Source organism: Monodon monoceros, unplaced genomic scaffold (assembly GCF_005190385.1).
Source record: "Monodon monoceros isolate NGI ecotype Baffin Bay Population unplaced genomic scaffold, NGI_Narwhal_1 Super_Scaffold_10, whole genome shotgun sequence".
Classification (NCBI taxonomy): Eukaryota; Metazoa; Chordata; class Mammalia; order Artiodactyla; family Monodontidae; genus Monodon; species Monodon monoceros.
The window spans coordinates 17582618-17607841 of record NW_021703766.1 but is presented as its reverse complement, the minus strand read 5'-3'; the positions used below and the strand labels follow the sequence as shown (position 1 = coordinate 17607841).

The 25224-nt window shown below is 41.8% G+C and overlaps 1 protein-coding gene across 1 annotated transcript in view; it reads left to right on the top strand.

Annotated features, from left to right (window-relative positions):
• TANGO6 (transport and golgi organization 6 homolog) overlaps nt 1-25224 on the top strand; it is a 179267-nt gene that overhangs the window by 131682 nt on the left and 22361 nt on the right. The window contains exons 16-17 of the mRNA XM_029238109.1: nt 6010-6161; nt 15635-15748. Coding sequence (XP_029093942.1) covers nt 6010-6161; nt 15635-15748 — 266 coding nt within the window. The remainder of the gene's footprint in view (nt 1-6009; nt 6162-15634; nt 15749-25224) is intronic.

Sequence of the window (25224 nt, the reverse complement as noted above, 5' to 3'; positions counted from 1 at the left end):
GTTAATGTAATGGTATGCCCTTGACTTTTATGGTAGGTCAGTGTAAGAAACAGCCATATGATTTCTACATTGAATATAAAAGTTCTGTTGTCCATTCTGCTCTTCCCTTTTCCCCCAGGTCTTCACATGACTTGTTCCTTCAGCTCTTCTCTGACAGTTTTTCCCTGAGCCCTCACCCCTGACTCTTAACTGCTCCCCGCTCCTTATTTTTCTTCATAGCTCTTATTGCTGCTGGAAAGTTTATTTACTATTTATTGTCTTTCTCCTCCACTAGAAGTAGGCTTCATAAAGATGGGAACCTTGCTTTCTTGTTCATGCTATATTATCTCCAGTAATGAGAACGTACTTGGGATATTGTAGGCACTCAATTAAGATTTGCTGAATGAATGAGATAACCTCTTCGTATTCTTCCTGAAGTTTTTGTCTCCTAACGAATCTATGTTCTTTCTTTTATTGAGTAATGGGAACTATGTTTTCTGTTTCCTTTTTTGCCTCAGCTACCAGAATTGCTAAACTAAATTTGGGGTTCATTTTCAATAACCATTCTTAGCTTGGGATATGTGTACTTCTTCAATTACTATAGAACTTCTAAAAAGTATTCAATTCAGTTTCAATATTTTTTATTGTAAGTTGCCTCAGATCCCATAGGGAAGTAAATGAGGATTGAAGAATAATAAATGAACTGACTGATTGACTGAAGGGTAACTGGGAGAAGTCAAAAAAGAACACCAGGCTTTTGAGTCTGGATGAAAAAGAATACTGGAGCTGTTGTTAATGGAAATTGGTACCAGATCAAAACATTACTCATAAAAGTATCTTTCTCTGTCACCATTTTGGGCACAACTCACTCCATTGTTATTGCTTGGTCAGTTTTTTTCCTCCTTCCCAGTAGGCTTTGAATGCCATGAGGGGAGGGACTCTTTCTTTCTTGTTTATGGTCCCTAGTGCCTAGCACAGTACCTGGCACATAGTGTCTTTTCTTTACCACTTATTTTTTTAATCCATTTTTAATTGAAATATAGTTAATTTCAATGTTGTGTTAGTTTACCACTTATTTTTAACTTTAAATCCCTACATTAGTAAATATTGACTAGTTTGTCATCTGCTCTTACCTTTTCAAACTGCAATTTCCCCTCCTTATGGATTTCCAGACTTCCTTCATTTCTCAGTGACTTCCTTCCCATCAAGGACCTTCATTCCTTTAACCACAGCAGCCTCCCACTCCAGTGCTCATGAATATGTGCCTTTTCTTCCTTTCTAAGTCTCCTGAATCTCATTCCCCTGATGGCTAAGCCAAAGGTGACTCATCACCTCATAGACTTCTAACTGGAAGGGGCCAGAGAGACCATCTCATCTAATTGACTCATCTCCAGTTGGTCCAGGGAGGTGAAGGGAATTGCCCTGAGTCACACTGCTAGTTGGCAGCAGGGCCAAAATTAGAACACAGAGCTCTTAACTCTGGATGCACGTCTCACACTGCAGAAGGAGCAAGCCCGTTTCTAGCTCCAGAAAGGGAAAGTACTATAACAAAAGTAGAAAGAGGGCTTCCCTGGTGGCGCAGTGGTTGGGAGTCCGCCTGCTGATGTGGGGGGTGCGCGTTCGTGCCCCGGTCCCGGAGGATCCCACGTGCCGCAGAGCTGTTGGGCCTGTGAGCCATGGCCACTGGGCCTGCGCGTCCGGGGCCTGTGCTCCGCGACGGGAGAGGCCACGGCCGTGGGAGGCCCGCCTACAGCAAAAAAAAAAAAAAAAAAGTAGAAAGATATGTTTTCCTCTTAGTTGGAAATATCTTAAATGCATTGTATCATAGGAGTTAAGTGTCAGACTACCTAAGTTTGATCTTGGTTGTATTTATTCTTTGGACAAGTTATTTAACCTTTCTATTGTAGTAAATCCTTTTTGTCTTTTTTCTATGTATTTGTATATTTAATATACATATTTAAATCTGTAGGTGTGGTTTGTTTAATATTGAGAGAAGTTATGTGTGTGCATTTTTACATACATAAATGGAATGATACTGGTTCTATTAGTTTCTTTCACTTAACAGTGTCTTAAGGAAATTAAATATTTCCTTAAGGAATATTAAATTTTCTTTAATAGCTTCTTCTTGGCCACGTGGCAGGTGGGATCTTAGTTCCCCGACCAGGGATCGAACCCATGCCCCCTGCAGTAGAAGCACAGAGTATTAACCACTAGATCGCCAGGGAAGTCCCAGGGGAACCTTTCTATATTGTTGCAGTTAATTCTATCTTGTTCCTTTTAATGACCACATAGTATTCCATAATATGTATGGTTATTTAACCACTTCCACATTAATTAATATTTAATTTATATCTTCTCATTTTTTACTATTACAGTTCTGCAGAGAAGCCTTTATGCAGATTTTGTTGTGTATACATGTGACTGCCTTCACTGGGACTGATATTCAGAAATGCAAATACTAGTAGGCACAAAGTCCCCTCTTTTCTATTCTGAAAATAGGCTATGGCTAAGTCATTCATTGATTCAACTTCTGCAATATATGTTGATATTAACTGAGCAGGAGGTGAGTCTTGTGACTGCATGTATTGTGTTAGGAACTGGGAGCATTTTAGAGAAATTAGTCCTCATCTTTTTCTTGTATTGTAAGGAAAGTACATTGTGTTCCTGACTTTGAGGGAAAACAAAAAATAAACTTCCTCCTCCTCCCCCTTCCAAGTGACTAAGATTAGTGAAATTATGCTAAGCAACCTCTGCTTGACTCTGTGATGGCATTAACTGCACAGTACTGTAATTGTTGGTACTTATCTGTTTATACCCACCCCCTAAACTTTGGGCTGCTTAAAGGGTAAAGATTATGTTTTATCAATTTTTGTATCCCTAGAACATTAGCGTGATACTGGTGCATAATTACATTTTATTGAATAAGTGAGTGAATTCAGTTCAACATTGATATTTGTTGAGTACCTAGTATGTGCAAAGATTACTAAGAACCAATAGGAACAGAGATGAAGCAAAGTTTTACCCTCAAGGAATTTATAGTCTAATGGGAGAAATAGATATAGGCTGAAAACATCTAGGAATCAAGGCATTAGTAACAAGTGTGATTTAAGTACAAAGTACTGTGGGACTTCCAAGGAGGACTAATTAAGGCTGACTGAGAATATTAAGGGAGGTTTTCACAAAGGAAGTGGCATTTGAGGCATTTTAACTGGGCCTGATAGGGCAGGTTGGTGACTTTTCTATGTAAGTTATCATTTTGGTGACTTTAAACATATGCTTCAGAAACCATTTTGTCACCATTTAGATATCATGTTACCTTAGGGCTACAGAAAGGCTGGAAGTGGAGTGTTATACTTGGGTTCTGGAACTAGGGCCTCAGAGCCAAGATCAAGTCAAAGGAGTTTTAGTTCTCAGCCCATCTGTGGAGGAAGAAGTTGTTTCCATTAAAAAAAAAAAAGTCAATTCTGAGTGCCTTGGCGTGCTGTTTCTCCTCTCTTTAAGAATAAAATAATGCAAAAACCTTTCTTGGCCCCACTTCCTTGAACAGCTACCACCCCATTTCTTTGATATGCTGTGCAGAAAACTCCTTAAGTGATCTGTCTCCAATTCTTTTTCTCACATTATATTTTAAACCCACTTCTATCATGCGCTCACCCCTGCCAGTGCATCAAAACTGTTCTTGTCGGGCTTCCCTGGTGGCTCAGTGGTTAAGAATCCACCTGGCAATGCAGGGGACACGGGTTCGAGCCCTGGTCGGGGAAGATCCCACATGCAGTGGAGCAACTAAGCCCGTGCGCCACAACTACTGAGCCTGTGCTGTAGAGCCCACAAGCCACAGCTGCTGAGCCCACATGCCACAACTACCGAAGCCCACACGCCTAGAGCCCGTGCTCTGCAACAAGAGAAGCCACCGCAATGAGAAGCCCACGCACCGCCATGAAGAGTAGCCCCTGCTCGCCGCAACTGGAGAAAGCCCGTGCACAGCAACAAAGACCCAACGCAGCCAAAAATAAACAAATTTATTTTAAAAAAAAAAAACTGTTCTTGTCAGGGTCAACAGTGACCTCATTGTTACTCAATCTAATGGTCAATTTTTAGTCTTCTTTTACCTGACTTATTAGCAGCATTTGATGCAGACCATTCTTTCCTCTCCGATACACTTTCTTCCCTTAATTTCTAGAATACCATGCTAATTCTTCTCCTACGTGACTGGTTATTCCTTTTCAGTCTCCTTTGCTGGTTCTTCCCTTCCCAGACCCTTCCCAGACTTAATGTTGAAGGAAGGGTACAGGTTTGGTCCTCGGTCCTCTTCCTTTCCCTGCCTAAACTCACTCCCTTGATTATACATCTAGTTTCAAGGTTTTAAATATAATCTTCATTCCATTGATTCCAAAATGTATATCTTCAACCCAGACTTCTCTTCTGAACTCTCTATATATCTTCCACTACTTCCTCAACATACCTCCTGCTCCAGGCCTGCTTCACTTGGAGACTTTCCCACCTCAGTTGATAGTAACTTCATCCTTCCAGGCACAAAAGCAAAAATCCTGGAAGTCATTATTGGAGTCCTCTGGAAATCAAGTTGGTGTAATCTTCAGAATATATGCAGAATCTTTTTCTCACCCCTTCTACTGTTCAAGTCACCATCCTGTCTCAAACAGCTTACTGGAGTAGCTTCCTAATTTGTACCCTTGCTCCACCCCAGACACACATACAGGCACATACACTACTGCATGTTCTTAGCACTGCAGCCAGAGTCATCTTTTAGTACCTTTTTGCTCAAAATCCTCCAAAGGCCTCTCATTTTACTCAGAAAAAGTCCAGGTCCTTACAGAGGCCTACAAAGGCTTATAAGCTCTGCACCAGCACCCACCCCTGCCATCACCCCTCTAGCCTCCTCTTGGGCTTTCTTGATGTTCCTCCAGTCATGCTTCCCCACAAGCTTTTTTTTACACTAGCTTTTCCCTCTTCCTGCTGTGCTCCTCCCCCAGATGTCCACATGGACAACAGCCTCACCTTCTAGCCTTTGATTAAATGTCTCAACCATCTCGATGAAGCCAACCCTGGCCATCTTTTTAAAAACTGAAGTCTGCCACCATCTTCATTTCTCTCTTTTTTTTTTCCACGCTGCTTTCCTCCCCCCCCCCCCCCCCCCCCCCCGCCATGGCATTTATAACCTTCTAACATACTGTGTAATTTACACTACAATGGAAACTCCAAGAAGGCAAGACTTTGCTTCTTTTGTTCACCATATATCCCAAGCATCAGAAGCTGTGCTTAGCATCTAGTGGGACTCTTAGTAAAGATCTGCCAAATGAGTGAAGAATCATAGATCGCTCTTTGACAAGGACCCAAAATGCCTTGATTGTCTTTCACTCAATTTGCTTGAGTAGGTAGGGTGATAGTGTAGGAAGAGTACTGGGCTAACGATCAGGCTCTAGCCTAGGACCATCCTTGCTGTTTGTGTGACTGTGACAGTAGTATTGAATTTGTGAAAGTTTATTAACCTATGCACTTATGATATGTACATTTTTCTCTTTTATATATACATAAATTTTAAAGTCTTCAAATATTTTATTTCTACATGTAGGTTTTTAGATTATAATTGGGATTCTACTTGCTTTTTCACAAAATAATTCATCATGAATATTTTCCCTAACATTATTCTTCCAGAGCATGATTTTTAATGGTTATGCAAGTACCTTGAAAAGTATAAAACACTATACAGGGCTTCCCTGCTGGCGCAGTGGTTGGGAGTCCACCTGCCGATGCAGGGGACATGGGTTCGTGCCCTGGTCTGGGAGGATCCCGCATGCTGCGGAGTGGCTGGGCCCGTGAGCCATGGCCTCTGGGCCTGCGCTTCCGGAGCGTGTGCTCTGTGGCGGGAGAGGCCGCAGCAGTGAGAGGCCTGCGTACCACAAAAAAAAAACAAAAAAACACCATACAACGTGCCATGGTGATATGTTATTCTTTCTTTAAGAAATTGAAAGTTTGTTTTGAAGTAATTTGATTTCTTCCCTTTTTCTACAGGGGACATGGTCTCAGAGTACCGAGAACCTTTGATCCACACCTTCCTGAGGGGAGCAAGAGATCCAGATAGTGCTCACAGGGCCAGCAGCTTATCCAATCTTGGAGAACTGTGCCAGAGGTTGGACTTCATGCTGGGCTCTGTGGTTCACGAGGTACTGCATGTTGATTCCTTTCTCTAAAGTTTGTTTTTACTTGAACCTATGATATAGCTCAGCACTGGGAGTTAGGAGACCTGTGTTCTTTTTCTAGATCCGGTAAGTCATTTAACCTCCCTCAGCCTCGCTAGTCTCATATGTATATTGAAAGTTGATTTAGTAGGAATTTTTTAATTGCAAGTGACAGGAAGTCATCTTAACCTACTTTAAGCCATAAAAGAGGATTTATTATAAAGAGTCCAAGGAAACATAACAGAATTGAAGAAGCTTTGAGGAAGTGCAAGCAGAAGTTTACCCTAGTTTTCTGGGCCATCTGTGAGTCTCATCTCTGTTTACAGAAAACTCTCAGGCAAATACATACTCTAATTGGCCCTCTTCGGTTGGAGGTGCCTTGTATTCAGGGAGACAGGGTCTTATCAGAAAAGAGTAATTAAGTTCCATGTTTTGTTCACCGCCTTATACCCAGTGCCTGGTACGTAGTAGGTAAAGGATAAATGAGCAGCCAAAATAATAGCCATACAAGATGTTGGCACTGGACACGTCTCCAGTGTTTAGAGTTGAAGATTTAAACTGGTTTTAGAGTTTAAGATTTAAACTGGTTTTAGAGTTTAAGATTTAGTGAAAGGTACATTGCACTGTTGTCCTCTATGAATATCTTTCTTTAGCCTCTTAAATTTTATCTTTGCCCTTGTGTTTACTCTGTCATCAATATATGAACATATGTCTCAAGTACATACTATGTACTAGACACTCTGCTATTTAAAGATGATGATGGGCAAAAGAAGACTAGTTAATATGTTGCCAGGTGTCTTTTTACTCAGTGGGCTTCACCATCTTAAATCTTTAAGGAAGAAGATGGCTTATAAATTATAAATACGTAAATAAAATACAGTTTATATTACCTTATTATTTATGAGAGACTAGATTTTTCATATAAGCACATAAGTTTACAAGATCAAAAACTTAGTAACTTTGTAATACTGGCTTCTTTCACATTATTCAGTATCCTAGGGCTGACCATGTTGAACATCAAATCTTAAGTATCTACTGTATCTACTGAGAAGGAATTTTCTTCGGTGTTTGGTGATTGTGTCTTATCAACAAGCAGAGAAACATGCTCATGGATGTATACATATGCTTGAATTTATAGTATTTCCTGACTCCTGAGCTTTGTATGCTTAGTTTAATTGATTATAAAGGCTACTTATCGTTAAATTTCAACTTAGGACTTTTAGGAAAGTTATACATAGTTGTTTCCTCTTTTTTTTAAAAAAAAATTTATTTATTTTTGGCTGCGTTGGGTCTTCGTTGCTGCGTGCAGGCTTTCTCTAGTTGTGGCTAGCAGGGACTACTCTTCGTTGCGGTGCACAGGCTTCTCACTGCGGTGGCTTCTCTTGTGGAGCACGGGCTCTAGGTGCACGGGCTTCAGTAGTTGCGGCTTGCGGGCTTTGGAGCACAGGCTCAGTAATCGTGGCACTCGAGCTTAGTTGCTCCGCGGCATGTGGGATCTTCCCGGACCAGGGCTCAAACCCGTGTCCCCTGCACTGGCAGGCGGATTCTTAACTACTGTGCCACGAGGGAAGTCCTCCTCTCCTTTAACTCTAACTCGAGGGACACAGCCCTATGCCCAACTTTCTGTATCTGTTTTTAATAACTTAGAAACAATGATTACTACCAACTTAAAACCTTTCAGTGCTCTAGTGTACATGAACTATTGGGCGCCTGATTTTTGTTTTGGATGGCACTTTGCAAATCTCTTATTCTTTAGTGTATTAACTTGTAACACTTAAGGACTTTGCAGGTCTATTTGGTTATAGCAGCTAAAGATTTCAGTCTGTTATAAATAATCTGGGTCAAATTTTGAAATGGTTCTCACATTTTTTTTCTCTGTTTATTTGATCTGTTCACATGACTCAACCCAAAGTGAACCATAAACCATGAACTGAAACAAACTCATGGACCATGATCTGAACCAAACCCCAATATTATTATTCTTAATAACAGAGATAGAATTCACATACTATACAATTCACCCACTTAAAGGGTATAATTCAGTGGTTTTTAGTGTACTCACAAAGTTGAGTAAGCATCCCCCAGTTTTTTTAAACATGGCCATGAGCTGAATAAAAATTTCCCCCAGATCTCCAAGTGAATCAGCTCAGATTTGACAGTATCCCATACATTTTCTAAAGCCAATGAACTCAAACTGTGCCTGACATCATGATCTTCTCTGAACCCAAAAACTGAGACCGTATTTCTGTTTTGAGTTCCTAGATCTTCTTTCCTTTTTCTCTCTTAAGGAGACTGTTGCATGCTGGTGGCATATGATTTCCTGTTGAAAGTGTTGGAAAAATTTCTTGGTTTGGTTAATTAGAAAGATTGAGCTAAAGCAGGTTTTGTAACATTTAAGAAGTATCATCTTTCTGGAGACCACCCGACCTGTTGAAAGAGAACCAAATTTCCAAGCATACTTGGGGATGGGAATAAATGAGGCCCTGTCCCACCACCCACTTACCTGTGTTCACTTGGTCAGATGACCTAGACTCTGGGCTTGGTTTCCTGACCTAGAAAATGGGATTGAAATATCTATAATGCAGGATTGTTACAAGGATGTAGGGATAATGTATATGAGTAATACAGTGATTTATTCAACAATTGTTACTGAGAGCCTACTATATGCCAAGCAGCATTCTGGACACCTACAACATATCATTCTTCAAAATGGACAGTGATTCCCATCGGCATGGAGCTTACGTTCTAGGGAGAGGAGACAGACAGTAAATGATATACATATTAAAATATATAGTATGGTAGACAATGATAAGTTCTGTGGAAAATAAGAAAAAGTAGAGCAAGTAAGGGTGACCAGGATTATAGCATTAGGTGGAGGGGAGGTTGCAGTCTAAATGGGGTAGTCAAGGTAAGCCCCATTGAGAAGGTGATTTTTGAGTGAAGAAATTTTACTTTTCTGTATTAAGATGTTTCTTTAAGGAGCATTTTGGTCATTTGAAGGGAGCTGACAATGACAGTGATGAGGATGCACAGCAAGGAGATGAGAACAGGGGTAACCAGTGTCCTTCAAATGTCCTCAGTCGTACATTTACCAAACACCTGCAGTGTTCCAGGCCCCTTTGTTACAGGCCAGGAATACCAAACCCAAAAGATACTACCTTGTCTTCTGGGCATGGGCAACCTGTGGAAGATACAAACAGCAATGATTACAGTTACAGTCCAGTTAATTGTGCTAGGTGCTATGGGAGCACATTTTAGGAGCCCCTCAGTCAGGTTTGTGTGTTGTCAAAGATGTGCTGGAGGAAGAGACTCTTAGAGCTGAATCTGGAGAACAGGTAGAAATTAGGTAGCCCAAAAAAGCAGAGGCGAGCATTTCAGCAGAGGGAGCAGCTTGTGCAAAGGCACTGTGGTGTGGGACAGCCTGACATGTTTGAAGAACTATAGGAAGATCCAAAAGGTTAGAGTGAAGGGGTGGGATGAGCGGTTAGCTGGTAGCAGGTCTGAAACAAGAGACCAGGCAGAGGCTACATGATGAAGGGCCTTGTTAGCTTTACAACCTTCTGGCTCACAGCGAGAATTGAGCATTGCTTATTAAGCCCTCAGAAATGAAGTATGAATAGGTAGTAGACTGTTTGCTTGCCATGGGTGCTAACACAAAGAGAGAATCCTTCCTTTTGTTTCAACCTTAGAATTGAATGTGAGGAGCTGCTGCCCTGGGGGCACCTGTCAGGCAAACCCCTTGTCCAGTGACCCTGCCCCACTTCTAGAGACCTGGACACTGTAACATCAATCCCAGGAGTGTTTATTATCATTAATAATTGTGAGCACAACAAGGACAGAACCAGTCTTTATTTACCTTTGTATACCGCCTAGCGCCAAACACAGCATTTGGCATATGGTAGATACTAAGTAAGTGTTTACTGATTAATATTGAAGGAAGAGGAAGATAAGGCTTACTTGGGAAGACAAGTACCTACATGTTTTAAAAATAGTAATTGGGAGTTCCCTAGCGGTCCACTCCGCGCTTCCACTGCAGGGGGCATGGGTTCGATCCCTAGTCAGGGAACTAAGATCCTGCATGCTGCGTGATGCGGCCAAAAAAAAATAGTAACCATAGCAAGCACTTAACACTCTTCTTAGTGCCTTATGTAAGTCAGCTGATCCAGTCCTCAAAGAGGAAACTGAGGCACAGAGAAATTAAATCAGTTGCCAAGTTCATGACAATTGGAAGTGGCAAAGTTGGGGTTTGAATGCAGGCAGTTGGTTCCTGTATCTGTGCTCTTAACCACTCCTCTATATTGTCTCTCAATAAATGTTTCAATTCGTTTATAAGATTACTTTTGTGCCCTTGAAAAAGAAGGGAGTTGCCATGTAAGAAAAGCTACTGACAGGAAGGGTCATGTAGCTCTGTTTTAATAGCACTTGCTTTTGGCAGTGAAACTTCAGAAGACAATATATTCCCACTGATTTGAAAAACCAGGTGTTTCCATCCCACATAATTTCTGTCTCTTCTTTTTAGATGTTCCTTCTTATGTAGCATCCAACACTTGCCATGTCATCAGTGCCATACCAGCTGCCTTGGGTGGACTGCAAGTTTGAACATGATTGGACACCTGACAGTCTTAGTATTTCAGCCATTGAGTCCTCCTGTAGTCAGACCACTCTTGTCCATTCTCATTGAAAAAGTGGGAGATTTGGCCTGGCTTTTAAGTAATTCTTCATTCATTTGTTTTTCATTTGACAAATACTTACTGAGCACTTACTCTGTGCCAGTTATGAGACTACAACCAAGCCTTATGCTAGGTGGGGGGGATCCAGCTCTGAACACAGCGAAGTTCCTGTCCTTGTGGAGCTGACATGCTAGAGAGGAGAGTTAGGTAACAAACAAGCAAGTGTGTAAACAAATATATACTGTGCCAGATGGAGTAAGTTCGAAGGAGATGAATCTAGTAAGGCAAGGGACATGGAGGGAGTTTGCTGTTGTATGTGAACTTGGATGGACAGGAGAAGCTTCACTGATGAGTGACTTAAGCAGAGCCATGCAGGGAGCAGGAGCTGACCCGGGCAGGTACATGGGGAGAGAGCATTCTGGGCTTTGGCTTTTACTGTGAGTGAGATGGGAAGCCAAAGCAGAGGAATGAAATGCTCTAACTTGTTTTGAAAGACCATTGTGTCTTCTTCTACGACAGTTCTTTCAGTGTCTCATGAAAATTCTTGAAGTTTCTTGTAGTCTCAGAAATGCTTGGCCCCAGTGTGTACTGGTGGAGAAGGAGCCTTAACTCTGGGGAAACTTGTCTTTGGCTGCAAACTGAAGGAATTCTTCTTCGTGTGTGTTTGTCATGTGCCAGGTATGTTAGAGGACACAGACAAAGGACCCAATCTCTTCCCCCAAGGAAATCTCAGTAGAGTGTGAAACACAGAGGAATAAATAAACAGTGGACTAGAGTGATCTCCTAGGACAAGCCCAAGGTGCTGAGGGAACACAGAGCTGGGACCCTCAGGTAAACTGTCAGGGTTTACCTGACAGCAAGAAAGTCACATTGATCAAGTGTTAGCCAGGCAGAGAAAGAGGGGAAGTGTAACTTGTTTTGATGTAAAATTGAACAAACCAACCACCATAGGCTCTTCTGATGTGATCTGATCTGGGGGTCATACCTGTGGTTCTTGGGCATCTGAAGAAAGCTGTCCTCCCTGTTGCGTGGTCCAGACTTGGGCCCTGTCTGTTCCGTGACAGTGCTTGCTGGTAGGGAAGGAACGTAAGGGATAGGACCAACCCTTCCACAGTCTCTGTACTGGGAATTCAGGTTTTTCCTCTCTGTTGATGTCAAGATTTAATCTGTTTGGAGAGCATTATTATTGCTCTCCGATTTCTCCTTGTTCTTGTCAAGAACTGTATTGCTTAAAACCAAATCTTGATAGGCTCTTTCATCTTTATCATTCTCCATGAAAAGTAAATATGATTTAAGGGAACCACAGCGAGAGGCCCATCCCTGGTACAGCAAATAAGGTACGCCCCAGGTGACAAGTGCAGGAGCAAGCCACTTGTAAGGTAGTGCCCAGAATTCCACGAACCCGAGCTTTGGGGTCTGATGCAGAGCTATCACCTCTGATCCACTAAATGATCTGAATTGATTAGCAGATTTGCCACAACCAGTGCGGTTTCCTAGGTGACAGCTCATGCACTGAGATGAGGGCTCGGGTAGATGTCCTGGGAAACCTCAAGGAAGCAACGGAGCCACCACGGTTCTGTTCCACGTCAGGTTTTTTTTTTTAAGTCTTTATAGAATTTGTTACAATATTGCTTCATTTTATGTTTTGGTTTTTTGGCCCTGAGGCATGTGGGATCCTAGCTCCCAGACCAGGGATCGAACCTGCAACCCCCTGCATTGGAAGGCAAAGTCCTAACCACTAGACCACCAGGGAAGTCCCCCATGTCAGGTAAAGCAAAGCACGTGGGAATTAGAGGCCACCCTGCCTTTGCTGGTAAAGTTTCTTAGTTTACAAAATAGAAGGACAGATGGTCTAGTTTCGAACAAATTAGCAGACCGAATTTTAGCAGGAGATTTTAGGGAAAGGGATGAAGGTGCAGCTGGAAAGTTGAAATCATGCTTTCTTGATACCTCAATTCTATTACCTCTCTTCTGGAATTTTCCAAAGTTGGTTTTTGGTACTCTTGCCATCTGTTTTATCTTTATTTATATTTCTGATTATGCTTCGTGCGTGCCAGCTGTTTGGGGAGTGATGTTTTCTGTATTTCTGTTGGCTCTGCATGGCTTTCAAAAATGGATATGATTTACATAATTTAGCCAATAAAAAAAAATCCTTCCATAGTTTGGTTTACTAGAATAGGTACATTGACCCTTAGGGCAGGTAACATGAAGATCCCATGGAATGAGTTTCTGCCCTTTAGGAAGACTTCCAATTCATACATTAGTAAAGACCTTACATCATCTATCTTTCCGCCAAAGCTTTTAGGCGGGGGTGGAAGGCAGTGTTGAGTATGTCCTTGGGGTTGGAGGTGAGAGAGACTGGCTGGCCATGGGGGCGACTTGTTCAGACTGGACAGATGGAAGAGAGTGGCCATGAGACCTCCCTGCTTCTGGTGTTTGACGAGGAGGCTACCCCACTGGCTTGTAGAAGAGCAGCGTTACGAGTTGGTTGCGGGAGCTTGACATGAACAGAGGCTGTTCTTATCTTTCAATGATATCTGCAAGACCAGATTAAAATTCTGATGCTTTAAAAACATTTTGCACAACCGAACATTGTTCCTTTCATGGGATTTGGTCCTGTGACAGAGGTGTTGAGGAAGGTCCAGGAACTCTTCTGTTCACAGGCTTCTTCCTGATTGTCCTGGATGGCTGATTGCAGGTGGACTTGGTACAATCTGGTGCATAAATCACTAAGAGCAGGAGGCCATTCCGGCTGATCTCAGTAGGGCTTGTAACAGCCAGCTCCTCCCGGTCACACCTGCAGGGCGGCACTGGCATGCAGGGACTGGCCTTGCAGGGGAAACCCTTTTCCAGCCAGGGTGCTTCTGCCCCTCCTGATTGTGGAATAAATGCCCGACAGTCAGAGCTGGCGCTACACTGAGCCCTGAGGCAGAGGCATGGCCCACCAGCATAGTGAGGCAGAACAGAGGTGGTAAAGCTGGACACCGGTGGGATTCCAGGCTCGGAGGCTTTTGCCCGCCAAATGTGGAAACATGGGCCCAAAACTAAACCTAGAGGGAAGCAGGCAAAAGGCTTGGGGGAGTCTGAGCATTACATGGCCCTGGGCTGGCTTTCATACTTTAGTTATCAGACTGAATAAGCTAATCTTTTATGTGTCAGGAAGGAGTCGACCTAGCTCTAACTTGTTTCTCTGATTTCAGCTCTTACCTCTTAAATACTAAGCCTGCAAGTGGAGGTACCTATTATATTGTTGCCTGTTTGGAGGTCACCCAAGGGACTCCTCCTAGGACTGAATTGCTTCTACTGTTAGTGCTAGAGGCATGGAAGCCACTGATGACCTCGAGTCAGGGTTCCAGGTCAAAAGCAGAAGCAGCTTGCTGGGTCTTATTGAAAAACATCCCCCAAAGAGTTGAGCTTTTCTGGGATTTCCCTTCACTTGTAAGCATCAAGTTTGTCTAATAGATGTACAACTTGATTAAATGCCAGTGCATCACAGATGCAATTATATTTAAGAACAAGCTACTTCTTCTAATCCCTTTGCCATCACTGATTAATTAGACACTTTGAACTATGCCCAACTGTTTGAAAGCTGTGAAAAATACAACCTGCATAGTTAAAATTTCTGCACAAGCCTATTTCCTCATTTGTGCCTGGATTCTTTTTTTAAACCTTTTAAAAAACCATTCTTTAAACATAATATGTATTTATACATGTTCCCAAGCACACAATCTGGCTATTTTCTTATCATGGTTAGAAAGCCTTCCACAGTTGGCCAAGATATACACTTCACACAGTAAATCACATAACAAAGTATGTGAGAGACCAACTGAAATTTAGACTTACCTTCAGATTTTTTCTGTCATTGGTCACACTTTCAAAATTTTTGTTTTTACCTTTTCATTCTTGCACAAATACCTCAGAAAGGTTTGTTGCTGTTTGTTGTTGTTGTTTTCTAATGGTATCTCTTTATGGAGGTTTTAGAATAGTTTTGTGTCTACCCGGAGTAGGGTGGGGGCAGGATGGCTGGTACAGGATATAGAAATTTTCTCATTTTATGACATATAATTATCAGCTATATATCTGCAAGTAAACATTACCATGTTTTGCAAGTAATTTGTAAGTCCTTTCTGTTATAGAGCTGTCTTCTAAAGTAAATGAGCACTGAAAGAACCATTCCACAAATGAAGAATCCCAGGCAGGGAGTCTCAGCAATTGGCCCCTGGTAACTCACGTGGGTGTACACTAGAACTGTAGTGTACCAGGACGTCTGGACACGCTAGAAGAAGATCAGTTTGAATATTTATGTATTTCTCTATCCCTGGGCTGAAACTTTCATCAGTTGGCACGTTGATATTCATGCCAGACCTTGAACTCTGAAGTCTACTTAGCTAAATCTCCATGGTCCTCCGTCCCTAGAAGCCACTGTGTTTCAGACCATTTTTTCTTCCTTCAATTTGATGTCCCCAGAGTGGGGCAAGTAACAGTTCTTCCCACTTTTGAGGAAATATTCACCTTTGACCATACCTTTATTATATACCTGTATTCCTTCCCACTCCCTAGTCTCCCTCCTGAATTCCAAACCAGATCTTGGCCCTTTCCAGAAAAGCCAGACTAAATCAAGATCTCTACCACTATATCTCTCCCTCTTCATGGAGAATGAGGAAGCAACCCACCGCTCTAAGCCAGATTGTTTGTGATGAATGTGTAGAATATGGAACACAGTTGAAAGGTTTTAGGTAATTGTGCAATCCTGATTTTTATTGACTTCTTTTTCCCTCACCCTCCTAGGTAACAACTTGTCTGATTGCTGTGGCTAAAACAGACCATGAAGTTCAGGTGCGCAGAGCTGCTGTCCATGTGATTGTGCTGCTGCTTCGGGGACTCAGCCAGAAAGCTACTGAGGTAAGTCAGTCTCTTACCATTTGCAAAGTCCCTACCTGTTTGTTCTTTATCTGTTCATCAGTCTTCCTTTCACCAGGGGAGGCCTTGAACCTTTTTCCCGGATGAATTCATACAGATGAATCAGTCAGCAGGGATTGTATTGTTTGCAGGAAGATTGTATTGTTTGCATCTTCAATGAGTCTCTTTTTCCTCTGTATCATATTAGGCAGACTGCACACTAACCACTGCAGAAAAACCAGGGCACAAGTTTACAGGTTGAGATTCTGGGTCCCAGCATTCCCCTCAGAGGGACAGGTTCCAGGGTGAGCTAGCTGGACTGCACCAAGCCTGCCTCTATAGCCTGAACTTGAGTGATTTGTCTTCCTGACTCATTTCATTGTTCACACAGAATCACTAAAGGGCCTCGTTTCAAATGTTTCCTTTCTAGCTGTGAGTTCAATCCATGAGATTTTAGTTGTTGCATAAATTAAACTTTTATTCCTCCTCCAAGTGGCTTTGGCTGGATTTCTCCCCAGTGTGTGGACAGTCCAGGAAGAAGGTTTATATATCCATATGTATGCTGAGAATGAGTGACCTCTAAATTAATTTTCTTCTTGATTTTAATGGAAATTCATTCCCAGTTGACTTTATAAAGAGAGTTTGCATTAATAATTCACTTCCTGGCATCCACAATGCTCGTCTGTGGCTGGCACATCAGTATTTAACTAAGTGTCATTGAAGCCATTAGAAAAGTGTTTTGTCAGACACATGGCTTTGTTCATGCTAGAATTTTGCCATATCAAGTTCCTGACACCATTTTTGTACAAGCGTTATCCCCTAGTAATTATCTAGGACCTTGGTAGGAGTGGGGGACATAGAGATCATACCTTGATATCTCAGGTACTTGTTTTAGGGTACACACTGCTCTTGTTGAGAATCTGCTGTACAAAATGGAATTAAGAAAGAGTCAATGTTTTATACCCACTGTCAAGATCTACAAAACTCTTGACAAATATACCATTGTTATGTAAGTTGTTAACAATAGGGGAAACTGGGTGAGGAGTATACAGGAATTCTCTATTGTCTTCGCAACTTTTCTGTAAATCTAAAATTATTTCAAAATTTATTTTAAAATTTGAGTTACAACACTCTTAAAATAAATCTTAGAAACTCTGTAAGTGTACACACCCTTACTCAGTAAGAGTGTGTGTGCGTGTGTCTGTGTGTCCGTAGCAGAGCAAACTGTCTGGTTAGTAAAGTGAGAGAAGAAATAGAAAGAAACTCTATCCAGGTTTCTCACATCAGTGTGTAGCCAATGAAAGCAACACTGCTTGTCTCACCAGTACTAAAATAATTTGAGGCCATGGAAGATTTTTGACACTTTGAAAAAGCCATGTGAATGAAAAACCTCTGTTCTCCAAACCACCTCTAGTCTGCCCTCACTGGAATTTATAAATCGTGCTTACTCAGTGAATAAAGAAAAGGAAACGGGATGGGATGAGGGTATGATTCCTCTTCGTGTCGCATCCTTGAGACCAGGTGTGTTAAATCTTGTAATCGTAGGTGTGATTATAATTGGGGCACTTTAACGAGAAGCAGAGATAACCACAAAGCTTTCAATCTAAGATTTTCTTTACTGTTCTGTTTTGCCCCCGGGAACAGCTGAAATGAAAATGCCGCCTTGTTGTTGAAGTTTTGTTTTGTTTTTTTCCTTCTAATCACTATCTCTCAAGCTGTGGAGTGCCAAAGGATAATCTTAGGTTTCAGTGAATTCTCTGTTGCTCGTAGATGTGCCAACCAAGAAACTCTGTGGTTCTGGCAGCTTGAAAAGAAAGCAGAGAGCCCAGTAAGAGGTAGAGGTCCAGAAAATCAGGAGATAGATTGGGATCAGAGAGGGGGAAGACATTACCACCCCCAACTGATGAGGTAGCTTTCACCTCTTTCCCATTTGCAGATAGCCAGAATATCCACATTGGAGGGAAATACAGCATTCACTTTCTTATTGAAACACTTATTTTCTCTGCTTAGCCTTGTTTTGGCCTTATGATTATATCTGTTTATTCACTGATTCCCAAGTATAGCCTGAAGCCGGAAGGGAACCCCCTTTAAGCTCATTCTACCTTACCTTTGCTGAAAATTGAATTTATGAGGAACACCCAGGAGAAGGAGGTATGTTTAGACCTGTACTTTCTGTTGGCCTCAGAGTTAAAAACAGCCCTCCTCATCGTGGAGGAGATGAGCTGGGCGGCAGCATGAGAAAATTGTGCCTAACTATCCAGCTTTTCCCAAGTTAAGTCTTTGCAAGGTGACTTGTTTATTCTAAGAATTGTAAATGTTTAGAACATCCATATTCCTAAATTCATTCCAAAGACAATAATGAATAACTGGGACAGTAATGACTGAGCAACAGCCTACCAGACTGGCCCTCGTTCAGATAACAACTATGAACTCTGGACATAATATAGTAAGTAGTTAGCCGAGGACACTAAAGAGTGGTCAGAAGCAGGCAGATTCTCATGGAGTGTCCATGTTTAGAGGAGAGGTGCTGTATAGAGTAAGTTCCCATTTTCTTGGCTTTCAGCCTAGGGGCAGGTTATGTCTAGGGAGGCGTGCAGTGCATTAGGGGTACTGGTGGAGAAATCACAGGCTTTTGGGGCTGGGGAACCAGAAGACTGAATCTGGGGGAACCACAGCTACAGGAGAGAAAGGGGGGATCCTGGAAGGGAAAGATCCAGAGAGAGGATTCCTAAATTCTGTGTGCCCACATCTCTGGCTGACCCCTAAACCAAGCAAGATAATTACCTGATTTTTAAAAAAAGAAAAAAAAATGCACTAATTGGAGAACAGGGTCCAGTCTCCATAACATAACATTCATAATGTCCAGGATACAACCCAAAATACTCAATAATATAAAACACCAGGAAAATGGAACATATTCCCAGTAGAAAAGAAAATTAACTGAGACCAACCCCAAGATAATCCTGACGTTAGAATTATCAGGCAAGGAATTTAATGCAGCTACTGTAATTATCCTCAAGGAAGTAACAGAAAAATATGCCTGCAGTTAAATAAAAGATAGGAAATCTCAGCAAAGAAATAGAAACAATTTTTTTAAAAAGCCATATTGGGGCTTCCCTGGTGGCGCAGTGGTTGAGAGTCCGCCTGCTGATGTAGGGGACACGGGTTTGTGCCCCGGTCCGGGAGGATCCCACATGCCGCAGAGCGGCTGGGTCCGTGAGCCATGGCTGCTGGGCCTGCACGTCCGGAGCCTGTGCTCCGCAGCGGGAGAGGCCCGTGTACCGCAAAAAAAAAAAAAAAAAAAAAAAAAAAGCCATATTGAAGTTCTAGTACTAAAACTATAATATCTGAGTTTTTTAAAAAAATAATTTAATGGAATTAAAAGCAGAATGGAGATGACCAAGGAAAGAATAAGTGAATTTGCAGGTAGAGCAATAGAAATTATCCAGTGTGGAGAGCAGAAAGAAAAGAAAAATATATTTTTAAAATTTTACTGAAGTATAGTTGATTCACAATGTTAATTTCTTCTGTACAGCAAAGTGACTCCGTTTTTTTTAAAAAAAAATATGTATATATATACATACGTGTGTGTGTGTGTGTGTGTGTGTGTGTGCGTGTGTGTGTGTGTATTCTTTTCCATTACGGTTTATCACAGAATGTTGAATATAGTTCCCTGTGCTATACAGTATGATCCTATTGTTTGTCCATCCTATATACAATAGTTTGCCTCTGCAAATCCCAGACTCCCATTCCTTCCCTCCCCTACCCCACCTCCCTGTTGGCAACCACAAGTCTATTCTCTGTATCTGTGAGTCTGTTTTTGTTTGGTAGATATGTTGATTTGTATCATATTTTAGATTCCACATAGAATTGCTATCATATGGTATTTGCCTTTCTCTTTCTGACTTTACTTCACTTAGTATGATAATCTCTAGGTTCATCCATGTTGCTGCAAATGGAATTATTTCATTCTTTTTGATGGCAGAGTAATATTCCAGTGTATATATACCCCATATCTTCTTTATCCATTCCTCTGTTTACGGACATTTAGGTTGCTTCAGTGTCTTGGCTATTGTGAATAGTGCTGCTATGAACATAGGGGTGCATGTATCTTTTTGAATTATAGTTTTGTCTGGATATATGCCTAGGAGTGGGATTGCTGAATCATACGGCAACTCTATTTTTAGTTTTTGGAGGAACCTCCATACTGGTTTTCCATAGTGGCTGCACCAATTTACATTCCCACCAACAGTGTAAGAGGGTTCTCTTTTCTCCACACTCTCTCCAGCATGTGTTATTTGTAGGCTTTTTAATGATGGCTATTCTGACTGGTGTGAGATGGTACCTCACTGTAGTTTTGATTTTCAAGAAAAAGATTTTTGAATGAGTGATTTGGTGTGACCAGAGGCTCTCAGAATCCTAACCTGGTATTTCCCTTAGGAGCAGTGGTTCAGTATCCATTAATTCAGTGTTCACACAACTTTGTAGAACACAACTACCATACATAATGAGAATCAACTGTACGTACAATGGAAAAAAAATTGATTATCTTAAGAATCAGTGATTTGGGGTTGACCATAGTTCTAGATTTATTTAGGTAATTACTACTACAGTCCTCTGCATAGTTTACTGAAAGTTGACTTCTTAGAAGAACTGTGAAATACTGGAGAACTTCACACAAGGTTTTGTAGTGACTAAGTATGGTGACATTTTAATACTGAAACTTTCTCCCTTGCTTTTTTTTTTTTAATTAAAAAAATTTTTTTTTCTTTTGGCTGCGTTGGGTCTTTGTTGCTGCATGCAGGCTTTCTCTAGTTGCGTTGAGTGGGGGCTACTTTTCGTTGCGGTGCGTGGGCTTCTCATTGCTGTGGCCTGTCTTGTTGCAGAGCACTAGCTCTAGGCGCCCGGGCTTCAGTAGTTGTGGCACGTGGGCTCAGTAGTTGTGGCTCATAGGCTCTAGAGCGCAGGCTCAGTAGCCGTGGCGCACGGGCTTAAGTTGATCCGCGGCATGTGGGATCTTCCGGGACCAGGTCTCGAACCCGTGTCCCCCGCAGGCGGATTCTCAACTGCTGCGCCACCAGGGAAGTGCCTAATCCCTAATTTTAAATGACAAAAGAATAATCTATTCTCTATCTAGTGAGAGTTAAATAGTAGGCTTTAGAATTCATTCCTTCAAGATGACAGCCAACCCTAACACCATCTCATATCTTCAAAAATAAGCAAAACCTGGAAGCATCTTCAGGGGAAGAGTTTGGGATTAATTATTAATTGATGGCTGAATCAGGTTCACAGCCAAATCCAGGCCTCCACCCAGGAATGGTTTTTAATTCCTTCTTTCGAGTCCAATATTGAATTCTGTTGATAGAAGCCTATTCTTAGTAACATTAGGAATAGTGGTTTCACTAACTTTTGTGCAGTTGGAAGTTACTCTCCTACTTCTTTGTGAGAGAGAAAGCAAACTGTGGCTAAAAAGAAAACAGTTTGTGTATGATGTTATGCTTGTTTAATGACAGCAGTTACACATGGTCCATACAAAAAGATTAGTGCATGCGTCCTGGGTTCACCTTGTGCTTGTCTGTCCAGACCGAGAACTAGGACCTGAGGGAGGATGTGACACTTAATCTCTGACACAGCACAAGCAGCAAGTTATAAGTGAAAGGACAGACTGAATGGAAACTTTCCTTCCTTTGGCTTTGTTTTATCCTGAAAGTTATTATTTTTTTTCTTCCCTTTTTTTTTTTTTTTTTTTTTTTGCGGTAGGCGGGCCTCTCACTGTCGCGGCCTCGCCCGTTGCGGAGCACAGGCTCCGGACGCGCAAGCCCAGCGGCCATGGCTCACGGGCCCAGCCGCTCCGCGGCATGTGGGATCCTCCTGGACCGGGGCACGAACCCGTGTCCCCTGCATCGGCAGGCAGACGCCCAACCACTGCGCCACCAGGGAAGCCCCTGAAAGTTATTTTGAGAGCATTTGTTGTGGGTTTTTTTGTATGTGTGTGTGTGCTATGGATATAGTTAAATGAGCCCAGTTTCCTTCCCAGAGCTAGTTCCACAGACACTGCTCCTTTTAACAGATCGAAGGCTCCATGTGAGGAGCAAATGAAAAGAACATTTATATTAAAATGACTGGGATCCAGGTAATAATTACTCCTCTTGTAAACTTTGAAAAAGTGCTTGGGAGAGTCATTTCAGACCGAAATTAAGGAGCATCGCTCCTTCCTGGGAGCATAAAGCTACGGCCAGTTTACCGGGGCAGCGGTTCTGTTGGTCATCCGCTACTGTCCCAGGCTTGGGTGTTTACACATTGATAGTATTGATAAATGGCATTTAATGAGAATTTAGCATTTTTGGATATTGTTTACGATGCCGTAGAGGCAGAGGCATAGAGAGATTTTAAAATATATTGTAAGTTTATAAATGTTTCTTCCCCTACAGACACTTCCCTCTGACTCACTCTTAGACATTCTCCTTGCTGTTGCTGCATTTCAATCTTAGAAGAAAAAATCCTCTTAGGCCCCATATCAGTTTCCTAGGGCTGCTGTAACAAAGTACCACAAATCGGGTGCTTAAAACAACAAATATTTACTTATAGTTCTGAAGGCCAGAAGTCCCAAATCAAGGTGGGCCCATGCTCCCTCTGAAGCCTGTAGGGAAATCCTTGCCTTTCCCCAGCTTCCAGTGGTTTGCTGGCAATCCTTAGTGTTTATTGACTTGCAGCTGTGTTACTCCAATCTCTGCCTTTGTGGTCACATGCATTCTCCCTGTGTGTCTCTGTCATGTAAATATGGCTTTCTTCTTGTAAGGATACCAGTCATATTGGGTTAGGGGCCCACCCTGCTCCAGTATGACCTTATCTTAACTAGCTACATCACAACAACTCTGTTTCCAAATAAGGTAAGGTCACACTCTGAGGTACTGGGGGTTAAGACCTCAACATACATTTTTAGGGGGAGCGGGGGACATGATCCAACCCATAACAGACCCTTAGCATTCCATAGTCCTTTCTATCTTGTGCTTATGCTTCTCCATCTGTTCATTATTGCTGTATCTTGAGAAGAGCCTGTTCTGAGTGGAGTGTCTCAAATATAAGAGACAACAACGATGATGATTATAGTGGAGGTGTTGTTATTATTATTATCACTCCCACCACCACAGCCACTACTACTGTCTGGTCCATAGATTTGCTGGGTTTTTGAATGATTGTTTAAAACCCACCAAAGATAATTTTATATTCAATCTAAATGAATAGGCAATTTCTTTCATGGCTGGAACTTTAGAACCTTACACTTTGTCATGCCAGGCCCTCACCATTGGTCATCTCAGATTTTGGAAGGCAGACTCTGTTACATGGAATCCAGTCTTCCAACTCTGCAAGCATCTCATGATTGCATACGTCACCTTGTTCCTCCTCATGATGGACACCAACTCGACTGGGAAAATGCATAAGAACCTAGAAGCTTTGTAGATATTAAACCAAAAGGACTTACATGTTTGGACTTGATTTGACCTCCAACACTGTTTTCCCCCTTTTTTGCCTACCACTAGGAAGCAGTGGATAAGGTACCACAAAATAACAATAGTAATGCTGTCTGTTCTCATAAAGCAGGCACTGAGCTATTGAGTTACTGTGTTGTCTCAGATGATTCTCTCAGGAACTCTGAGGGGTAGGTGTTGTTACCCTCATTTTACCGATAACTAAAGGAAGCCCCTCAGAGGTTAAGCAAACCACTCACGCTCACATGGCTAGTAAGTGGCAGAGATGGTTTAAACCCTGGCTGTGTGTCTCTAAGGCCTGTGCTGTGCTCTAGCTGGCTGTAGTGTTGTGTGCCTTAAACTGCTTATTTTTTTTTAAAGAAAGAGGAGGTAGAGATTAGTTTTAAGGCAAAGAATTACACCAGTAATAGGTGAAAATATACAATAAGCAGTCACCGGTTAAATTTCCCATGCTGAGAATGTTTAAAGTGACGTTCTGGTTAATTGAATACAGACTTGTACTGAGTTCCAGTTCCTGTTTAGCCATATACTTTCTCTGTAAATAGCAAGCTCTCGTCACTTCTCTCTGGCAAGGTGTTGCCAAAAAATCGTGATGACTTTCTTTACTTTCTAAGACCCAGTCAGACCAGAAGCACAACTTTTCAAATGTTCATTCTGACACATTAAGAACCAGATGTTTAGTCGTTTAATGAATGCTTGCTTTTCTAAGGATCTCTACCATCTCTCAAATACAAGATTTCTATATGGGGTAGCAATTCAGAAGTCATGCCTTTAAACCCCTGAGGTAAAGAGGATTTGCAGCTAGATAACCCTGGCGATTATCAGGGGTATTTTTCAGTAGCGTATTTGTCCCAGGATCCGAGCCAGGATCTGAGAAGGACTGGAAGGGTGTCAAGAGAGGAGCAGGACTAGGCTGGAGACAGACCCAACCTGAGGGCAGTTGGTGAACAGAAGAGAGGCAAGGCCAGGTCCAGGCACACAGAGACACTTCTGCAAGGCCGCTGCTGCTGACCCAAAGGAGGGTAGAATGAGTGTGCTCTGTTCATCAATAGCATTATATCCCCTTCTCCCCATCACCTTGTAGTTTTTTCTTACATAATTTCTTAAATTGAGCTATAACTTATATCCTTAAAATTAAAGTCTACAATTCAGGGGCTTTAGTGTATTCTTTAAGTCGTGCAAACATCACCACCATCTAATTCCAGAACATTTTCATTACCCCTGAAGAGACACCCCATACTCACTAGCAGTCACTCCCTCATTACCCCCTCCTTCCAACCCATGGTAACCATTAACCTACTTTCTGTTTATGGATTTGCCTTTTCTAGACATTTTGTGTAAAAGGAATTATACAATATGCCACCTTTTATGTTTGGCTCCTTTCACTTAGCATAATGTGGTCAAGGTTCATCCATATTGTAGCATGTATCAGGATTTCATTACTCTTTACGGCTGAATAATATTCCATTGTATGGATCTAGCATATTTGTTTATCCATGCATTCATTGATGGACATTTGGGTTGTTTCCACTTTTTGGCTATTTTAAATAATGTTGCTATGAACATTTGTGTACGAGTTTTTGTGCAACATATGTTTACAGTTTTCTTGGATATATACCTAGGAGTGGAATTGCTGGGTCATATGGTAACTTCATGTTTAGCTTTTTGAGGAACTGCCAGACTGTTTTCTAGCTGCATCATTTTTTATTTCCCCCAGCAATGCATGAGGGTTCCATATGTTCCACATCCTCATTAACACTTGTTATTGTCTATCATTTACTAGATTTATAGCCATCCTAATGGATATAAAGTGGTGTAGTTTATTTGTTTAAAAATTTTTTTAACATCTTTATTGGAGTATAATTGCTTTACAATGGTGTGTTAGTTTCTGCTTTATAACAAAGTGAATCAGTTATACATATACATATGTTCCCATATCTCTTCCCTCTTGCGTCTCCCTCCCTCCCACCCTCCCTATCCCATCCCTCT